Raw genomic sequence first — 20902 nt, 5'->3', positions numbered from 1 at the left:
CTTTGAATTTCTGAAATTGAAAATGAGAGAGAGAGTCAGCAATACCATTTGGCCTGGGATGTGAACGGCTCAGGAGGAGGTTGGAGATAAAAGAGCGCCCTTGCGGTACTATGCAAATTGCATAATTGAGATGCCCAGGGAGAGGAGCTGGAGCTTCGAGCAACAAGGCTGCAGCACAGATTCTGACAGGGCAGTTGTAATGATATCACAGAATTGAGACATTGAGACATTGGGACGGATAAAGGAATACAAGCAGGTTTTACTGTTGGCATCAGAATCCAAAGTCAAACACAGGCAAAAAGGTCAAAGCACAAAATACAGAGATCCATTTCAAACAATCCAAAGGGCAAATCAAAAATCAGAGTCAGAGAAACGGGAAAACAAGCCATACACAGTATCAAGATAAATAGAAAGAATGCTTAGTAGTTTGCAGATAAAACAATACCTCACAACTAACTACTGCTAAAGCCTGGGCTTGTAGGCTAAACTGGTGAAGTCATATGATCACAGAGACAGGTGTTGCACATTAGAATTCAGGCGATCTTGAATGCTGACAGGAGTGGAAACCAGAAGTCAGCTGATTTCTAGGATTTCTAGGAAATGACAGTCATTTGATCTCCCAGAGGATTCTGGGAAATCGAGTCTGCTGCTTCGCTTGTGACATTCGTCACAGCGGTAGTAATGCATGTGATGGTCCGACGGAAAAGACACGTGGGTACATTCCAGTTTGGGGTGCAAAAATCGGTGTTTATTAAATCCCAGTGAAAAACCAAACAAAAACAAAAAAAATGCAATTTATCCAACGCCAAAAAGAAAAATATTTACAAATATATACAGCTTAATTTGAATAATCAGTTATTCAATCACAACTTGAGAGGGTTTTAGGCTTCAACCACATTCCATTACCTCTCTCACAAGACTGGCTCATTCTGGTCCATCTAGGGCTTTTATAGAGCTAAACAGGAAGTGCTATGACGTCACTTCCGGTTTTTGCGCGGGGAAAGTTCACTATAAAAACGCAGCAAACAAAGGGTCCTGTTTTCCTCCCTGACTGAAAACACGGCTACCTTCCTCTGGAGTCTATTCACAGGTAAGTATTTGTTGCCTTCCCCAAGTGTTTCAATAATGTTAGTTTATAATATATGTTTCATTACATCACTAAATCAATCTAAATTTACAAATAATAAAACATTCACATTCACCATTAAGTTTTGTTTCTTTTCTCTGCAGGTTTACTCTTGTTCCCCAGCATAACCACTCAATCAATAAATGCTATTTACAAACAGTTTGTGTCTCTGAGTATGAAATGTCCCCATTACCTAGAAAGTTCAAACATATGTACATTGTGGCGGAGGGCAGCTCCGTCACATTCCCTCCCCCATCTCCAGCTGATGGAAGGGGCTTCAGGACACTTCCTCAGCTGCCCTGGACAAAGAATCTGCCACTACATTAGAAGCACCTGTCCTGTATGTAACAGTATATTTAAAAGGTTGCAAGGACAAATACCACCTGGTGATTCTAGCATTCGCATCTCTCATTTTATTCAACCATACTAGAGCCCGGTGGTCTGTCTCTAGTCGAAAATGCCTACCCAAAAGGTAATATCTAAAGGAGTCCACTGCCCATTTCACCGCCAAACACTCCTTTTCAATTGTCGAATATCGAGTCTCACGAGGACACAGTTTCCGGCTAATAAAAGCCACTGGTCTGCGTTGAGTCCCATCCTCCTGCAACAGTACAGCCCCCAATCCTACACCTGAGGCATCAGTTTGCAGAATAAAAGGCTTTGAAAAGTCAGGACTCTGCAACATTGTGTCCTCACACAGAGCATCCTTTAGGTCCTGAAATGCCTTCTCACACTCCCCTGTCCACTTCACAGTCCCAGGAGCAGATTTCTTTGTGAGGTCAGTAAGGGCTGCAGCTCTAGTGGAAAACTGCGGTATAAACTTCCGGTACCAACCAACCAGTACAAGGAAAGATCGAACCCTCCTCTTTGTTGTGGGCACAGGAAAGGACCGTATTGCCTCCACCTTTCCCACTTGTGGTCGTACTAGTCCATTACCCAGCACAAATCCTAGATACTTGATCTGGTTCTGAGCAATGGCACATTTCTGAGGATTGATGGTTAACCCCGCTGTCTTAATCCTCTGAAACACATTCTGGAGATGTGCCAGGTGGTCCTGCCAGGTGTGACTAAAAATGGCCACATCATCCAGATATGCTGCTGCATAGTCTGATGTACCCTCCAGAACCTTATCCATTAATCTCTGAAATGTTGCTGGTGCACCCTGCAGGCCAAACGGCATCACTGTAAACTGAAACATCCCATACGGTGTCCTGAAAGCGGTTAGTTCCTTTACGTCTGGTGATAAAGGTACCTGCCAATACCCTTTGCTCAAATCAATGGTAGTGATGTACTTTGCCCTACCCAGTCTCTCAATCAGGTCATCCACTCGTGGCATTGGGTATGGGTCAAACTTTGACAGTGAATTGATCAGCCTGAAGTCAATGCAAAATCTCATAGTCCCATCCTTTTTAGGTACCAGCACTATTGGGCTGCACCACTCACTGTCTGAGGGTTCAATTACCCCCATCTCCATCATAGTATTAATCTCCTCCTGTAAAACAGGTAATAGTCTTTCTGGGACCCTGTAACACTTCTGGCGAGCTGGTGTATTATCCTTCAGGTGAATCTTGTGTTGAACCATGGTGGTGTATCCAGGCTTTTCTGTGAAGAGTGTCGGGTCCAGGAAGTTCATCACCTGCTCTTGTTTTTCTGAGGGTAAGTGAGACAGATCCACAGGCTGTCCTGGTGGCTGAGTGGGGAAATACTGCTCTGGCAGCTCTTCTTCTTTTACTGCACGTACCATGAGTTGCTGCATTGTTACAGTCCCTCTGCAATACTCTTTCAGCAGGTTGACATGGAACTTTTGGTGTTTCTTGCTCCGCTCAGGCATAAGAAGCTCATATGTCACTGGTCCCACTTTCCTGGTGATTTTGTATGGTCCATGCCATTTGGCCAGGAGTTTACTTTCGCTGGTTGGCAGAAGCAGCAATACTTCCTGCCCTGGCTTGAACTCTCGAGTACGGGCTTTCCGGTCATACCAGGCTCTCTGACTGCTTTGTGCCTTCCGCAGATGCTCCTGGGCCAGCGCAGTCATCTCCTCAAGCTTCTCTCTCATCTTCACCACATATGTTACCACATTCTCTCCCGTCGCCTTGGGTTCCTCCCACTGCTCTCTCAGGAGATCCAATGGTCCCCTCACATGTCGTCCATAAAGCAACTCGAAGGGAGAAAATCCTGTAGATGCCTGGGGAACCTCTCTGTAAGCAAAGAGAAGATAGGGAAGCCACTGGTCCCAGTCAGTACCGGTCTGTGAAACAAATTTACGGAGCATTGACTTCAGGGTCTGGTTGAATCGTTCCACTAAGCCATCTGTTTGAGGATGATAGGGGGAGGTCTTAATGCCATGTATGCCTAGCAGTTTGTAGACACCTTGCAATAAACGGGATAGGAAGTTTGCTCCTTGATCTGTCAGAATCTCCCGAGGGAGGCCTACCCTTGCAAACAGATGGATTAGAGCATTTGCTATCTGCCTGGCCTTAATGGTACGTAAAGGGAAAGCTTCAGGGTATCGTGTAGCATAATCACATACCACCAAAATATACCTGTTCCCTGTCCTGCTCCTTTCTAGGGGGCCCACTATGTCCATTCCTATCCTCTCAAATGGAGTTTCAATTATAGGAAGAGGATGCAAATGTGCAGTGGGGACTAATCTGCCTGATGTCAATTGGCACTCCTGACATGTTTTACAAAATTCAGTCACATCAGAGTATATGTTTGGCCATATGAAATGTGCACCAATACGAGCTAGTGTTTTATGTTTACCCAAATGTCCTGCCCAGGGTATGGAATGGCCCAGTTTCATTACAGTTAACCTTAGGGCAGCTGGAACAACTAACAACTCAACTTCACCTCTGCGTTGATACAGGATTCCTTTTTTCAAGACATAAGCTTCTTCAGTTATCCCTTTGCCCTTCTGCTTTACCCCATCAATCTCAGACACCTTATTAAACCACGGTTGCAAAGTTGGATCCTGACCCTGCAATGTGGAAATGTTTGATGGTATGACGAGATCTACTGGAGCCTCTGGCTTTGGTAGGGGCTCTTCCTGGTCTACTAATGTTGACCTCAGGAACTTTTCCCTGCGTCTCTGAGCTTTAGGTTTGGTTGGTTTACTGAAGTTAACTTCCACACTGTCTTTAAAAGGTAATTCTGCTAGAGCCTCTCTTGCACTCTGTGCTCTTGTCATTATCATACACTGTTGAGTTTTAGGAAGCAGGTCTATAATCACTGGAAGGTCCTGGCCTAAAACTACAGGATAAGGTAACTGAGCTACTACTGCTACTGTCATTAGAAATGTTTGCCCATCTACTGTTAAGTAAACCTCAGCAGTGGGGTAACTTCTTTCATCCCCATGTACACAGCTCACCTGTACTCTAGCCTCCTTCCAGTCTTCTCTAGGAACCAAACTTTCCCTTAGCAGTGTCTGAGTACTGCCTGTATCCACCAAAGCATTTTCTTGCTGACCATTTATCAGTACTGCAATAGTTGGCCCTATCACCTGTTCATCTACAACTTTTGGTTCTGGTCTGGGGACTGTACACAAAAGGGTTGACTTAGTTGTCCAACGTTGACAGTAGGGTTTAGTATGGCCTAATTCTCCACAATAGAAGCACCTAACTTCTTTATTGGTTCTTTTTATAGGCTTGTCACTTCGAGGTGTACTAGTAGGTAATTTAGGTGGAGAGTGTCTACTCTGAAAGTATGTTCTGCTATAAGCATGACCAAGGCCCCTATCATCCCCTACAGACTTACGGCTGAAGTGCTGGTCTCGGCTGAAGCTGCAGGGTCCTTTACTTCTTCTGGCAGAGATGAAGATTTCGGCCAATTGCGCTGCCTCCTCTGCAGTCTTGGGGTTTCGCTCCTTGATCCACACCTCCATCTCTGTGTTCACCATCCGCAGAAATTGCTCCAGGATCATCATTTCAGATATTTCCTTTACTGACTTCTGCTCAGGCCTGACCCATTTTGAGAATAATTCCTTTAGGCGAACATACAATTCACGTGGTGTCTCCCCAGGATAAACCTCTAGTGCACGAAATCTCTGGCGGTAAATGTCCTGTGTTATTTCATACTTAGCAAGAATAGCAGCTTTGACTTCCTCGTAGTCCTCAGCATGCTCACTGTCCATGGCTACATATGCACTTCGGGCTTTTCCGGTAAGCAGCGGAACTAGCCGAATTGCCCAATCCTCTTTGTGCCAGCGGCAGACCTTTGCAATACGCTCAAAGGTTGCCAGGAAGTGCTCTATGTTGTCCTCTGGAGTCAGGGGATACAGTTTGGGCTCCCTAAAGCCCGGTGGTACTCTCTGCTCCTGCTCTTCTCCTGTTTGGCCACTGGCTCCTTCGTTGGCATCCTCCTCAGGCTGTCCTCGCTGGTCCACCTGCTGTTGCAGTTGTCGGAATTGGTGCTGTAGGCTCTTCCATCGCTGCTCCTGTCGGATGGCTTCTCGCTCCGCCCGCTCATCCCTTGCAGCTTGGCTCTCCATGAACCCTTGAAGCATCTCAGCTAGCTCTTGCAGTGATGTGTCTGATGCATTGGCTGTTGCTTTTCTCTGCTTTACTTCACTGGGACTGGAATCTTTGCCTGAGCTGTCCGCCATACCTCGACTTCTCAGGATCATACCACAACACCTTTAAGTGGCAAAATCTCACGAGAAACAGTTCCTGATACTCTGAGAAATGCCTGAAAATGTTATGCCCCCTGGAAAAACTGTAGTACTTCTGACACCACTTGTGATGGTCCGACGGAAAAGACACGTGGGTACATTCCAGTTTGGGGTTCAAAAATCGGTGTTTATTAAATCCCAGTGAAAAACCAAACAAAAACAAAAAAAATGCAATTTATCCAACGCCAAAAAGAAAAATATTTACAAATATATACAGCTTAATTTGAATAATCAGTTATTCAATCACAACTTGAGAGGGTTTTAGGCTTCAACCACATTCCATTACCTCTCTCACAAGACTGGCTCATTCTGGTCCATCTAGGGCTTTTATAGAGCTAAACAGGAAGTGCTATGACGTCACTTCCGGTTTTTGCGCGGGAAAGTTCACTATAAAAACGCAGCAAACAAAGGGTCCTGTTTTCCTCCCTGACTGAAAACACGGCTACCTTCCTCTGGAGTCTATTCACAGGTAAGTACTTGTTGCCTTCCCCAAGTGTTTCAATAATGTTAGTTTATAATATATGTTTCATTACATCACTAAATCAATCTAAATTTACAAATAATAAAACATTCACATTCACCATTAAGTTTTGTTTCTTTTCTCTGCAGGTTTACTCTTGTTCCCCAGCATAACCACTCAATCAATAAATGCTATTTACAAACAGTTTGTGTCTCTGAGTATGAAATGTCCCCATTACCTAGAAAGTTCAAACATATGTACATTGTGGCGGAGGGCAGCTCCGTCACAATGCACTCCTGCTTAATGCATGGAAGGGAAGCCTGAAACAAGACAGAGTCTAGCTGAATGCCAAGAAACTCAAGTGACGTAAATGGGCCCACTGTGTTCGAGAGAGAGAGAGAGAGAGAGAGAGAGAGAGAGAGAGAGAGAGAGAGAGAGAGAGAGAGAGAGAGAGAGAGAGAGAGAGAGAGAGAGAGAGAGAGAGAGAGAGAGAGAGAGAGAGAGAGAGAGAGAGAGAGAGAGAGAGAGAGAGAGAGAGAGAGAGAGAGAGAGAGAGAGAGAGAGAGAGAGAGAGAGAGAGAGAGAGAGAGAGAGAGAGAGAGAGAGAGAGAGAGAGAGAGAGAGAGAGAGAGAGAGAGAGGCCAAGTTGTTAAATGCAGAGGAGAGTGTATGAAGGCGATACGCAAGCAGGTAGGAAGGGGTGTCTTTCACAAAAAAGTCAGTGAGGATGTTAATATGTAGGACAGTCTGCAAATATTCATCTGGATCCAACAAGGCTTCAGCTAGGGTTTTTTAAAAATTGGGGCTGCTCTTGCAGCCAAAGGCAAGATGAACCACAAAGTAAAACCTGCCTTCCCAGCAAACTTTTAACAGATGCCAGAAATCAGGGTGTAGAGGGAGGATCTTAAAAGCGGAGATGATGTCAGCCTTGGCAAACCAAGCTCCACGGCATGCCTGCTTGATGAGTGAGACAGCATTATCGTAGGTAGCTTAGTGGAGAGAGAAATCAGAGCTTGGTATGAGGCTATTGATGGATGGCTCTGAGGAGCCATGGGGGGCAGACAAATTGATGATAAAGCATTTCTTGCCAGAGTATTTATTTGTGGCAATGCCGATAGAATTGATAAGATAAGGGCACTAGGGAGGAGAAGTGAAAGGATCATAAAACCTTGCAAAATTCTTACCTTGGCCAAGTGGTAAGACATTACAGCAGGCTCAGAAAGAGCAGACAGGAGTATGAGACACAAAAGGGAAGTGGTATGAAGGACAGTGAGTCCTGGAGAAAAGCCGGCCATCTAGCAAATGAAGGAATGATCAGGATGGAGGCAGGGATGCTGACAGGAGTGGAAAGGTGCCAGAGTAGTTATTTGAGCCCAAACTTCATCCAGATCGGGAAAGAGCTTAGCCACAATGACAGCAGACATGCAACTTGCATGAAGATAGGCAGCAGTGGGAGCAGAGGGCACGGCAGGGCAACAAGTGGGAGAGGGCAGAGTAACAAGCGTGCAGGAGGAAGAAGGATGAGATGGGCAACAGCAGAACTCACAGGAGAGCACAGGATCCAGGTAGACCCAGTTCGTAGAAATGTTCCACTGCTGAAGGCAGGCAGCTGCGTGGGCTGAGAACAGACGATGAAACTCACATAGAACATAGAAACTCACACATCTAAATTGAACGGTGAGGTCCAAAATGATGGCAAGGTAGTCATGGTGTCATGACGCCTGGATTGGAAAGCCAGATGGATGACATTATGGTAGATGGAAAAGGGCCTTGGAGACGTGAGAACTGGCACACTTGAGGGTGAGAGAAGAGGGTGTGACCAGTATCAGTAGTGCAGGGAGCACCAGAGGCAGCTCAGGGGTGAAGCAATGAGGGAAGGCTGACATCTGCACCCTAAAGAGGTGGGCATCACTGGGCGGGGCAGCAGGAGGAGCAGTGTAGAGGGAAAATGGTGAGGAGGGGCCATGGCTGAGTTGACTGCAACTGGTGACTGCAACTGGAGACTTGGAACAGGATGAGAAAATTAAGCAGAAGGACAAGAACAGAATGCCAGAAGATTACCAGAGACTGAGGAAATGGGTATGAAGAAAAGGGAAGGGGCTGGGATGATGAGGGAATGGAAAGGGATGGTGAGGGGAGGGGCTGTGATGATGAGGAAATGGGCAGGGATGATGAGGGGAGGGGCTGAGATGATGAGGTAGTGGGGAGGGATGAAAAGGGGAGTAGTTGGGATAATAAAAGAAGAAGCTGAGAAGACGAAGAAGGGGCATAGCCAAATGTGGGGCAGAAAAAGCACAGGAAAAATAGGGGGAAAGAGTAGAGAAAAACAGAAGAAGCAAGGCATGCAATGGGGATGTCCACAGTGTTGGCTGGGCCAGCAGCAGAGGCAAGCTGCCTGGGAGTGGGACCAGGACATCCAGCAGATGGCGACACTTCACTTCTCCAGAGGAGGTAGCCGGGTAGCTAGTGAGGTCATCACGTGCCGGGGCCGTGGGGAAAATTTGTCATGAGAAAGAGGAGTGAAGGACTGGTATTTATAGGAAGCTCGATTTGAGAAGGAGGAGTTAAGGCATGGTCTTTCCTCAAACTTCAGTAATGTCATAACTCCATCAAAAAAATATCTAGCAAAACTGATTAACATATAGTAACAAAAAATGGTTTCAATGACATGTTAACCAGCACTTCTGTAGTAGTCCTGTCTTACAGTTTTTTCAATCACATGCATTTATTTAGACGACTAAAGACAGATTATCTTATCAAAGACAGAAAACGCAGAGCTGGATATCAGATCAAAAAGCTGATATTTTTACATTACATTCATAATTTTTAAATTTTATTTCTGGTCTGAGTAGTAAAGCAACAATATGGCTTGTTAAAGAAAAGCTAACAAAAACACAATGTTTAAAAATGTGTAAACACAGAAATCTTCTTTATTTCCTTCAGGTCTTTCCTTCAAAGTGTAATTGAATAATCAACCCCACTCTTCCAATGAAGTAACCATGGTGTACAAAATACACATCATTGTGGATCACACAGCCTTACAGTTCCAGGACACACCCAGAATCCAGCATAGAGCGGCTGAGTGAATGTGGTGTGGACTGTGTGTAGGAGGGTCAGTGTGTCAGAGACGCTGTAGAAGGACAGAGTTCCTGCACTGTGATCCACATACACTCCTATTCTGGAGGAGGATGAGGCTGAGATCTCAGTCTGAATGTTGTTGTGATAGAAAGAGAGAGAGGAAGGATAACAACACAAACTCCAGGACTGACTGTTGTGTCCAAACTTGCTCTCATTACGTCGTCCTTTCCTGCAAATCCCTTTATATGAGACTGAGATGTACAGCACATATACCTTACCACTCCACTCAACCTCCCAGTAACAGCGTCCACTCACACTCTCCTTACTCAACACCTGCCGCCAGTAGTCAAATCTCTCTGGATGATCAGAGTAACACTGCAATGTCCGAATATATGTCACCACTCTGTTCTCCTCAGACAGTCTGAGGTACTGATTCACTGTGTTGGGATCCAGAGTCAGACGACGGAAATCTAACAAAAAAAAGAAAAGAAAGTATTCAATTTCTTTCCTTCCATGTTTTCTTTAATGTCTTATTTTTAACACTTTGTAATCAACACTGAGTAATAATATATTCACATATTATGCATTTAATTAAACAGAAATAAAAAATGTACTATTTTTGTTTGTGCATTTGTTTTTGTGTATGTTGTGTGTATGCATGTGTGTGTGTTCTACATACACTGCAGAAAATGTCTTCTAATATAGTGTAAAACCATCATATCAGCTGGTAATTCTGTGGAGTTTTATTTTTCTCTCAATTATTAGCCAAAATCCAAATTATGTTAGACTGTGCCTGGCACTCTACGAGTCATGAGCTATTTTATGGTTCTGCTCTTAATCAAAGCAAACATCACATTTTTGACCTGTGAGGGAAAATCTTCAGTACAGTCAGTACAGCACAGTTCCAGAGACTCAGAGGATCTGTGCCTTAATGACACTTGCTTTGGTAGAAATGTTTTACAATCTTAATAAGTGCATTAAGCAATTATATATTTAAAAAAATATGATATAAATAATAAAATAAATTAGGTGTTCCTATTTTTATTATTTGGGGCAGTTGTGGACTGGAGGTTAGGTAAGTTCCCCTGAGCCAACAGAATGTGACTAAGGTGCCCCTGAGCAAGGCACTTAACCCCCAACTGCACCCCTGCTGCCGTGGATCGGGCTGTGCACTGCTCTAGGCAAATGTGCTCACTGCCCCCTAGTGTATGTGTTCTCTAGTGTGTATGTGGTGTTTCACTGCGAGGATGGGTTAAATGCGGAATTGAAATTTCCCTGTTGCAGGACTAGTAAGGGTCACTTAATCTTAATTTAGTGAGAACACAAGGATGTGTGTGTACCCATTTTCGAGCCTCTATTATTTTTTTAAAATATGAAGAACAGTACAGGACGGAAAGTAAAAACATTTGAATTCTATAGGCTTAAACAAGATATATGAATATTAGATCATTATAGTGCATCATTTGTGTCATAAGTAGAGAGTAGCAATAAGATCAAAAACTCTCATAACTCACCCATACTGTCTCTGCGCCTGTAAAGACTCTGTGCAGGTAAAGATTCACTCTCATGGTCTTCATCAGCAGAGCTCCTTTCACTGTACAGAGAGATTTTCCTGAATTCCTGCTTGCAGAATTCCTCTAGTCTCTCTTTCAGATCAGAGAGAGATTTCCTCAGTCCACCAAATGAGAGATGTTGATGGACAGTGATGCTGGAGGAGTCCTCAGATCCAGAAGAGACACAGAGAGACTGGAAGCTCTACAGAGAGAAACACAATGCAGTGAGATAAATGGAGCTATTCTAGAAATAATAAACAAGATGAACAGATCAGACAGTGAGGCTTACCTGGAGGAACTGGATGTGATCCTCTGTGTGTGAAAGCTGCTCCAGCTCAGTGTCTCTCCTCTTTAGATCAGCAATCTCCTGCTCCAGTTGCTTCAGAGGTTTTTCAGCTCCAATCAGTTCAGCCTTCTCCTGAGCTCTGATCAGCTTTGTTACCTCAGAGCGCTTTTTCTCAATGGAGCGGATCAGCTCAGTAAAGATCCTCTCACTGTCCTCCACTGCTGCCTGTGCAGAGCTCTGTTACAACACACACACAAGATGGAGCTCCATTTACACACCAGCTATCATTCACTCTCTTAGGACCAATTCCCTTTCACCCCTTGCCCCTACCACAATTGGGAGTCACAATTTTTGTTGAGATATAGGGGTAGGGCAAAGTGTTAGGGCTACATGGCCCTCCAAACAGAGTGTTATGAGAAAAAAAAACAACAACAGCAAGATGGCTGTGCATTAATCAAAGTAACCAAATTTTCTCTGTTAAAAATTCCAATAACCCTTGTATCTTAGTTTAAGGTTGTTTCAATGTATTAGTGTGTTTTCTTCATAACATGCATAACACTTGCTAATAGTATGTTCTATTATCTAGTATTGCTAATAGTATGTCTTGGTAGCTAGCTGGCTAAATTTACCATTCTACCTTAAAAAGTCCAGCAGTTCTGATGCCTGAAGTGCCAGAATGTAACTGCTGCTCCATTTAAGGTGGAACAGGAAAATTCAAACAAGAAGCTGGTCGAATATCTGACTTCAGGTTCAGATCACTGAAGAATTAGGGGTGGGTGATAATAAATAAATAAATGCCCCTCCTTGGAAGCATATGATGCCCCAAATAAACTAAAGCCCAGCAGTAAGAATTTACCCTCCTCTGCTGTCACTGCAGACTGGCAGGGATGCCTACAGAGCAGCGCTAGTGGCTGTTAATGAAGTAATGATCTTTTTTATTTGATGGTCCCATTTCATAGAGAAAGATTTTAACCACTGCTTGTTGCAACTCAGTTCTAAGGGGCAAGGTGATGCTCGAAAACAAGGGATGGGGTAAAAAATAGAAGAAATGGGATTGGGCCTTAATGTAACTGTTTACAACTTATTGTATTGCCCACCCAATCTGGTGCCTTATTTGTAACCAAAGCACCCGGCAATCCTCATGAAAAAAGAACTAGTCATACAAACCCATTTCCAAAATGTTGGGACATTATGCAAAATGTAAATAAAACCAAAATGCAATTATGTGGAAACTATTTAAACCCTATATTTAGTTGAAAATAGTACAAAGACAACATATCAAATGTTGAAATTGAGAAATTGTATTGCTTTTTGAAAAGAAATATGCCCATTTTGAATTTGATGCTAACAACATGTTCCAAAAAAGTTGGGATGGGGGCAACAAAAGACTGATAAAGGTTGATTGACATCAGGTCAGTACCATGATTGGGTATATAAAAAGCACTTCAAAGACGCTGAATCTTTCAGAAGTAAAGATGAGGTGGGGTTCACCACTCAAAACAATATTTTCTGGCAATGATCTTTGGGCCCTCAGAATGGCACTGCATTAAAAACAGATAAGAATCTCTAGTGGAAATCATTACATGGGATCAGGCACACATCTGTGAAAACAGTATGTCACTGACTCCTCAAAATGCAATTTAAAGTCTAAAATGCAAAGAAGCAACCAAATATAAACAGGATCCAGAAATGCTGCCACCTTCTCTGGGCCTGAGCTTTTAAAATAGACTGAAATTAAGTGGAAAAGTGTCCTGTGGTTGGACGAATTAACATTTGAAATTCTTTTTGGAAATCATGGACAGTGTGTCCTCCAGGTTAAAGACCACTCAGCTTGTTATCAGTGCACAGTTCCAAAGCCAGTATTCATGATGGTATAGGGGTGCATTACTGCACATGGCATGGGTGACATGCACGTCTGTGAAGACACCATTAATGCTGAATGATATATGCAGGTTTTGTAAACATATGCTGCCGTCAAGACCACATCTTTTACAGGAAAGCCTTGATTATTTCAGCAAGACAATGTTAAACCATATTCTGCATATATTACAACAGCATTGCTCTGTATCTAAAGAGTCTGGGAGCTAAACCAGCCTGCTTTCAGTCCAGATCTGTCACCCACTGAAAACATTTGGCGCATTATGAAATGAAAAATACAACAGAGGAGACCCTGAACTGTTAAGCAGCGGAAATCCTGTGTCAAACAAGAATAAGACAACATTTCACTTTCAAAACTATAGCAATTGGTTTCCTCAGTTCCCAAATGCAAAAATAGTGTTATTAAAAGAAGAGGTGATGAAATACAGTGGTAAACACACCCCGTCACAACTTTTTGGAACGTGTTGGCATCAAATTCAAAATGGGCACATATTTATCAAAAAACAATAGAATTTCTCAGTTTCAACATTTGAATTTTGTCTTGGTACCATATTAAATGAAATATAGGGGGGGGTTTTGTACATTTTTACATTTTGTTTATATTTACATTTTGCACAGTGTCCCACGTGTTATGGAAATGGCGCTGTATTTTGACACCACAGAGCTATAATTTTTTTTTGTAATTTTTTGTACGTTAATCAACTACCTTTATGAATCGCAAATTGTTTCTAATAGCTTGGTGTGAGAAAGTAAAAGAAATAGTGGTTGTAACTTCACTTGTTTACTCCAGTGTATGTTTGTTATGAACAGTGAGACGAAAGGTGGATTTTAATATTGTCCACATTGTGGCTGTGTAGGATCTCTAAATGTCCAACACTGGACTCCTCACTGTCTGACTGGAGGAGAGTCTGACTGAGCTGTGAATCAGCTGCTCCAGCAGATCTCTGCTCACTACTCACCTTAAGAGTCTTCACAGCCTGTTTCACCTCCTGCAGCTTCTTCTCCTTCTCCTGGAGTCTCTGCTGGAATTTCCTCTGCACCTTCTTCAGCTCATTCTGAGGAGAAAGAATTTATATTACTTTTTGGTTCATATTAACAGCAGCTGGAGAGTTCAAATTCTCATTTGTTGTTTATGTGAGCACAACAATGCTTGAAATGTGCTTGAAGACGGGCGTTGGCTGGTCAAAGGTTTGCTGACCTGTTTGACTAGTTTTCTTTTTTAACAGTGAGTAATGTCAGGTTTATTTAACACTTTCCTATCAACAACATAATCACTTATTATAATTGTAAAATTAAGAAATGTAACAAATTCTAGATTAGAAATACAAAAAGCATAAAGTGAGTCTAAAAGATTTCAAATTCTCACCTGTTTCTCTTTTCTTTCTGCTGAAGCTGCTACTGTACTGTGTCCCATGTGTTCATCCATCGTACACAAATAACAGACCATCTGCTGGTCAGTACGACAGTAGATCTCGATCAGTTTATCATGTTGAGGGCAGATCTTCTCTTGTAGCTGTTTGGAGGCTTCGACCAGCTTGTGCTTCTTAAAGGCAGGAGACTGATAGTGAGGTTTAAGATGAGCTTCACAGTAAGAAGCCAGACACAACAAACACGACTTGATAGCTTTGTGTTTTCTCCCAGTGCAGGAATCACACTCCACATCTCCAGGTCCAGCGTAACAGAGAGCAGGAGAACCAGCTTGGAGTTTTGTCTTCTTCAGTTTCTCCACCACTTCAGCTATAACATTATTTCTGCGTAGAACAGGCCTTGGAGTGAAGGTCTCTCTGCACTGGGGGCAGCTGTAGACCCCCCTCTGATCCTCCTGATCCCAGCAGCCATTAATACACACCATACAGAAACTGTGTCCACAGGGAGTCGCCACTGGATCCTTCAGCAGATCCAGACAGACTGGACAGCTGAACTGGTCCTGAACTACTGAAATACTGGCCTCGGCCATCTTCCTCCTCCTCTCACAGTCTGAGGCAGAGCAGCTCTCTGAGATCAGTTTCGCTCCCTCTGGAATGAGGGAGCAGCAGAGTGGGAGGGGCTACATGAGGAAGGATTTGATTGGGCAGAACTCTAAAGGTGTACTTTAGAGCTAAAGATCAATGTCTAAAGATACTCCAACACAGAGCTCAGTGCAGTTATTAGTGAACAGAACATAAAAGCTTCTTCTCCCAAAAATAAACTTTACTTTGAGTTGAACACTTTTATTCTGGTAAAGAACAGCGTTAAACTGTGTTTTCCAGAGAAAATGTGTTACAGATAACAACAAAATGCTCAACTGTTATTGTTTTTATAAAGGCAGAAACTTCAATTCATATTGATCTATGTAATGTTTTTCACAAGTGCTGTCATAAAACAGCTTTACAGCAAATCTGGGTCCAAGTTCCAAAAGAGCGTCACCATGACGACAGTGAAGAAAACGTCCCTAAGAGCAAGAAGAAGAAACCTTGAGGGAAACCAAGAAACCATCCTCCTCTGGTCGACACCGTGTAGCAACACAATAACACAACAAGAACCAAAGGAACGAAGAATCAGACGTGTTTACAATAATGAAGGCAGAAGTAAAGAAAGAGGCTGTTAGTGGACAGAAGTGTTTAGATGGGCCAGTTTTACTTCTGATTCTAGTTCTAAAGACATTTAATGCTGTATGTTCAGGCCTCTTCTACAGCTTTCTAATTAAATGTGTCATAAACTGACAATGACTTGATAATTTGTTATTTTTAGTCTCCAGGTAAATAAAAATTTAGCAAAAGCTTAATATTTCAAGTAAATTTCAAAGAACTAAATCATTCTTTACAAACTATAAGTAGTGACTCAGTTTCTACCGTTCACAATAGTTATAAATGATTTGTAACTAAGTGACTGAGTACATTGTTTACAAAGCAAAGAATCAATAATCCAAATATTACCAATTATCAACACAAACGGAACTTTCATTACAATCACAACCTGTTAGATGAAGATTTAGTTGCTGATTATTAAGCTCTTTTATAATGTTATTATAATGTGTTATCAGTTCCTCATCAAAGCATGTGAACCTGCCTTATTCAGGCATCTCCAAGTGTCCACAACCTCTCCAACCTCTCCAGATACAAAAAAGACATCGGTCACCATATGAAGCTTGTACTAGATCATTTTAGTCTTGTGTGACAGAGCAGACCCCTGTTAGCCCACTTCAGCATTAATATTAATATTTCTTCCAGGGAAATGATCGCCCTATCCAAAATGAGGGAATGTACCCAACACCTCTTCTTCACCACCTCTTGGACTTTACAGTCTTTTAAGGCAGACATGCACCGTACGATGATAGAAATCCCCTCGTGTGCGGCCAAAGCCTGAGATTTATAAACTCACACTGTACGAAAACTCAGCCCGACTGACAAGACGCAACATGGGTGCTCACGCTGCACGGGAAACGCAGCCCCTGCAGACGGGTCAGTCTACAATACAGCCGATTCATCCACAACAACATGCTGAGCCTCTGATGACCTGATCAAAACTCTGGCTGAATCTCAGACGGCTCCCATAAAGTCCATCACATGTCTAATAAACGGCCTTCTGAGATTCAGCCATGTGTGCACAGCTCCATACTGGATAAACAGTTATTACTATTTTGGGGTAGAAGCTGTTTGAGGTTCAGCCATTGTGCAATACTGTCCACTGAAGCTGAAGTCCAGGCAGTCAACAGAGACAAAACAATCACCATATTTATCGAAACCTCTCAATTCAACTCAGACAAGTGGAGCAAAGTCGTTATATACGGAGCTCGTCTGGGCAGTTAATCGGGCAGCGTTTCACTCACACTGCACGGAAAGTACAGCCAGTGAATCTGAAGTTCATCCCGATTATGAAAATCCTGTCAGCTTTGACCAAATTGGGCTTAAAGACAGGCTAAAATTGTGCATTAGAATGTGCTGAAGTGCACAGATTTCCTAGAAGTTGAAAAACCACAGCAAGTGGTCAAGCATTTTCCTACGTAGCCCCAAAATTGTGGAATCATCTCCCGACCTCTGTTCAGGACTCAGACAAACTTTCTGCATTTAAAACTAGACTCAAAGCTTAGCTGTGTGCACAAGCATTTGGTAATATCAGTTACTGCCCTATTAAATCACTAATATGTGTCCATAAACTGACCTGTCCTGTTAATCTATTTCTCTCTCTCTCTCTCTCCCTCCCTTAATTTGAGCCCCTGATTGACGTCTGAGTGACATGTGAGCCACCAGAGCTGCCAGAGTCACCAGAGCTCCATCTCTGTTGGCTGATCTGCACCTCATCCTCATGAACTGACCCTCCTGCTGCTGCTGCATAACCTCCAGCTATCTAATGAACCATTGCTCCACCTGTTTTCCCGTTTTGTATCTAATATTTTATTCTAATCCTGTTTGCTCTCCAGTGTCGACCACAGGAGGACAGGTTCCCCTTCTGAGTCTTGGTTCCTTTCCAGGTTTCTTCCTGCCGCTTTCAGGGAGTTTTCCTTGCCACTGTTGTCATTAGCGACGCTCATGGGAGCTCGGACCCAGATTTTTCTGTGAAGCTTCTTTGTAACAAATAAACTTTGACTTGACTTGTAGACGATGTGTGAACTCATTTTTACTTAGACAATCAACAGAACATATCAGTTGACCAGAGGATCCAAAACTTTTGAACATCACTACGTTAGCTCTCAGTCACTGACGCCAAAATATAAATCAGCCATATCTGAGACTTCTGCCAACTCTCTGTCGTGGTAGGTAAGGTTCTTTAAATGTTCTGGAGCAGAACCTGGAGAGAAGAACACCAGTTTTTGAAATAAGCTCATCACGTGCCTTTATTAGTGCGCTGTTCCAATCTGGGAGCGTTTGTAGCCGTGTTTGATTTCAGCGCAGCATTTTTCTTCAAAGTGTCATCAGTTACTGTTCACTCTGTTACTGAAAAACTCTTTATCTTAGTCTGTTTAAGCTTCAGTCAGACCAGAAAGTCAAACTCACTCTACATTTCAGGAGGGTAGATCTTCAGGAGAAGTTTTGATGTCCATACAATCCATTTATTTAATTGGGATTAACTGGGGAGTTACAACTGGATTTAGAGTTTGACAAATTCTGGCATACATTCATGTTTTAATGATAAAGGAACTTTATTTAGTAGGTTATTTGGACTCCAGCTCCCCTACATTGGATTTGGTTGTTGTTGAAATGAATTACATGATGTAATGTGAGGCTGAAGTTATCAGAGCTTTGTTCCTGGCATTTCATGCACTGTTGTGATGAGTGAATCTGTGCCAAGGAAGAGTTAACTGTGGGGAAATGTCCACAAGCAGCTGAGGTTTCACTTGAAATGGGTGCTGGGAGAAAAGAGCTGGCTGATGAAATGTAGATGTATGCCAGCCGGCTGGGCTGATGCCAGCAGAGCTCAGTGCTTACGGCAGCAGCAACTCCAGGCAGAGCTTCACTTTATGAGGGAGAGTTTCCCTCGTTTCCACACTCAGTCAGGACAGTCCACTGTGGGGCTTCTCTGATTGACAACCTGGCTCTGGACTTGATGAGAAACGTCAATATAACGTGTTTTACGTCACTTTTTCTACCTGGATCTGCCGCGTTCTCTCCTCTCCTCCTTCCTCTCTTTACACCCCCAAGCACCTCCTCTCCTCCCACCCCCCGCGCAGCCAGAGCGCCAATCAGCAGCGAGGAAGTGATACAGCAGAGATTGACAACTTTTTACAGCAATGAGATCACTTAACTCCTGAGTATCAGACATGGCATTTTAACATTTTTACACAGTTTTTAAATCATTTTACACATTTTAAAACAAGGTCACTTTATGAAATGAAATAAAAAGTTAGCCACCGATTTACCAGGGGCTACATGTATCATGACCTTTGGGTTCATACTTCTTACACAAATAGCACATGCAGCTGTGGTCAGTACGACAGTAGATCTTCATCACTTCATCATGCTTAGAGCAGATCTTCTCTTGTAGCTGTTTGGAGGCTTCGACCAGCTTGTGCTTCTTAAAGGCAGGAGACTGATAGTGAGTAACAGCGTAACAGAGAGCAGGAGAAGTAGCTTGGAGTTCTGTCTTCTTCAGTTTCTCCAACACTTCAGCCAGCATGTTGTTTCTGCGTAGAACAGGCGTTGGAGTGAAGGTCTCTCTGCACTGGGGGCAGCTGTAGACCCCCGTCTGATCCTCCTGATCTCAGCAGCCATTAATACAAACTTTACAGTAACTGTGTCCACAGGGAGTCGTCACTGGATCCTTCAGCAGACCCAGACAGACTGGACAGCTGAACTGGTCCTGACCTACTGAAACACTGGCCTCTGCCATTTTCCTGCATTCACAGACCGAGAGAGCTGCTCTCTGAGATCACTTTCATTTGCATGGAATGAAATTAGGTGCAAAGTAGGAGAGGTTACCTGTGGAAGATTTTGATTGGGCAGATCCCTCAAGAAGTACATTTGAGTTAAACCCCCTCAATATATACAGACAATCTCACTCAGAACTCATTTCAGTTAGTGGTGAACCGAGTGATTTCTATCAGAACAAAGTGGACCAGGTGAGGTGGAACATTTGCAGTCACTGTGCACTGTGAGCTCCTGTAACCAAAGCCAAATTCATTGTATGCGTAGCACACCTGGCCAATACAGCTTGATTCTGATCTGATTCTGATATTTCCTATCTGCCAGAGCACCTCATCTTGGAAACCACAGCCTTTCCCCCCTTCTCTCTCCCAATATTTGGGATTCCTGTCAACTGAAAAAATCTCTATCAGTACACACACCAAGACCCTGCAGGCTTCACTTTATTTGAGCTGTTCTAAATGAACCCTGGAGTCTGCAGAACATGGTCACAGAGGTCTGGGAGAGCCAGCTGTCTCCTTTTCAGTCTGTGGTCAATTATATTCAGGACAGAATAGGCAATATAGCCCAGAACATATGGAGGCCCAGAGAGCCCAGCAAGAGCTGATAACTGACTAAATGAGGCCTGTGAGTAAAGTACAGTGATGGTCTATTTCTGTTCTTTAAAGGACTATTATCATAAATGTTCTTTAAGGTGCAGATTCCGCCCGTACCAAGGCAAATTCTACCCGTACTGAGGCCCGAGTCATCACCAGTGCTCCACTGCAGATGCGGGAAGTTTAGAGCAGCTTCTGGAAACCTCCGGAGCAAACGCATCTGGTAAGCAAATGCCATTATCTGCTGTGGTAGCTAGACTAGGGATTCATTTTTTTTACAGGAATGTTTGCTCTCACAAAATTATATCTAAAAGTTTTTTTAATACCATTTTGAATCTGGAATAATGTTGAATTTGTGTTCCGCTCAGTATAAACCAGCGTGCACATTTGTTAGAGTTGTTAATTAACTAGCTGACTAACCTGTTTGTGCAAGATTAGCTAACATTAGGAAGCTGAGTTAATAGCTCGGGTGGAAGACCAGCTCAGTCCCAGCTAATGCATGCTAAACCAAATAGTCACTGCTGTGTCCACCTAAATAATACATGCCCTCTGGTGGTTCTGTGGGGGTTCAGACCACTGAAGAACAGGGTGAACGGGGGTGAAAAGGCATGCAGAGAAACAGATAGACTGCAATCTGTAAGTTAGGAGAATCTTAAAAAGGCCCAGTGAGTTTATACCTACGTGTCAGAGAGCGAGACAGCAAGAGAACATCTGAAGCCTACCTCACTGTGCTAAACATACTCATCCCTGGGGAGATGTGGAGATCTCTGCTCAATTTCTTTGTCACTTGTAGCTTGTGAAGGTGGATTCTTCATGGCTACATTAAAAATGAAGAAAACTGAAGCAGAATTGGTAATAACCACTCCCCAGACACAACATAAGGATGAGAATAGTCTAAAACATGGACAGTATATATTAAGT

General features: G+C 43.2%; 1 protein-coding gene and 2 long non-coding RNA genes across 3 annotated transcripts; 2 read left to right on the top strand and 1 right to left on the bottom strand.

Moving 5' to 3' along the window:
* The first annotated feature begins 797 nt into the window (after positions 1–797).
* On the top strand, positions 798–1279 carry LOC119263307. Its single transcript, XR_005130230.1, has 2 exons — positions 798–1090; positions 1231–1279. It is a non-coding gene; the product is annotated as an uncharacterized LOC119263307 (long non-coding RNA).
* A 3726-nt stretch (positions 1280–5005) lies between these two features.
* Positions 5006–6450, top strand: LOC119263306. The gene is made up of 2 exons (XR_005130229.1): positions 5006–6261; positions 6402–6450. It is a non-coding gene; the product is annotated as an uncharacterized LOC119263306 (long non-coding RNA).
* A 2702-nt stretch (positions 6451–9152) lies between these two features.
* LOC108415069 (tripartite motif-containing protein 16-like) lies at positions 9153–16614 on the bottom strand. Its single transcript, XM_017688034.2, has 5 exons — positions 14414–16614; positions 14007–14102; positions 11173–11406; positions 10845–11085; positions 9153–9800 (listed from the first exon to the last, which is right to left on the bottom strand). Exons 1-5 carry the CDS (start codon positions 15002–15004, stop codon positions 9271–9273), a joined length of 1692 nt encoding a protein of 563 aa, XP_017543523.2. The 5' UTR covers positions 15005–16614; the 3' UTR covers positions 9153–9270.
* Positions 16615–20902: the final 4288 nt, after the last annotated feature.

Source organism: Pygocentrus nattereri, chromosome 4 (assembly GCF_015220715.1).
Source record: "Pygocentrus nattereri isolate fPygNat1 chromosome 4, fPygNat1.pri, whole genome shotgun sequence".
NCBI lineage: Eukaryota > Metazoa > Chordata > Actinopteri > Characiformes > Serrasalmidae > Pygocentrus > Pygocentrus nattereri.
The sequence above is the reverse complement of the archived record's forward strand: the minus strand, read 5'-3'. Positions and strand labels throughout refer to the sequence as shown.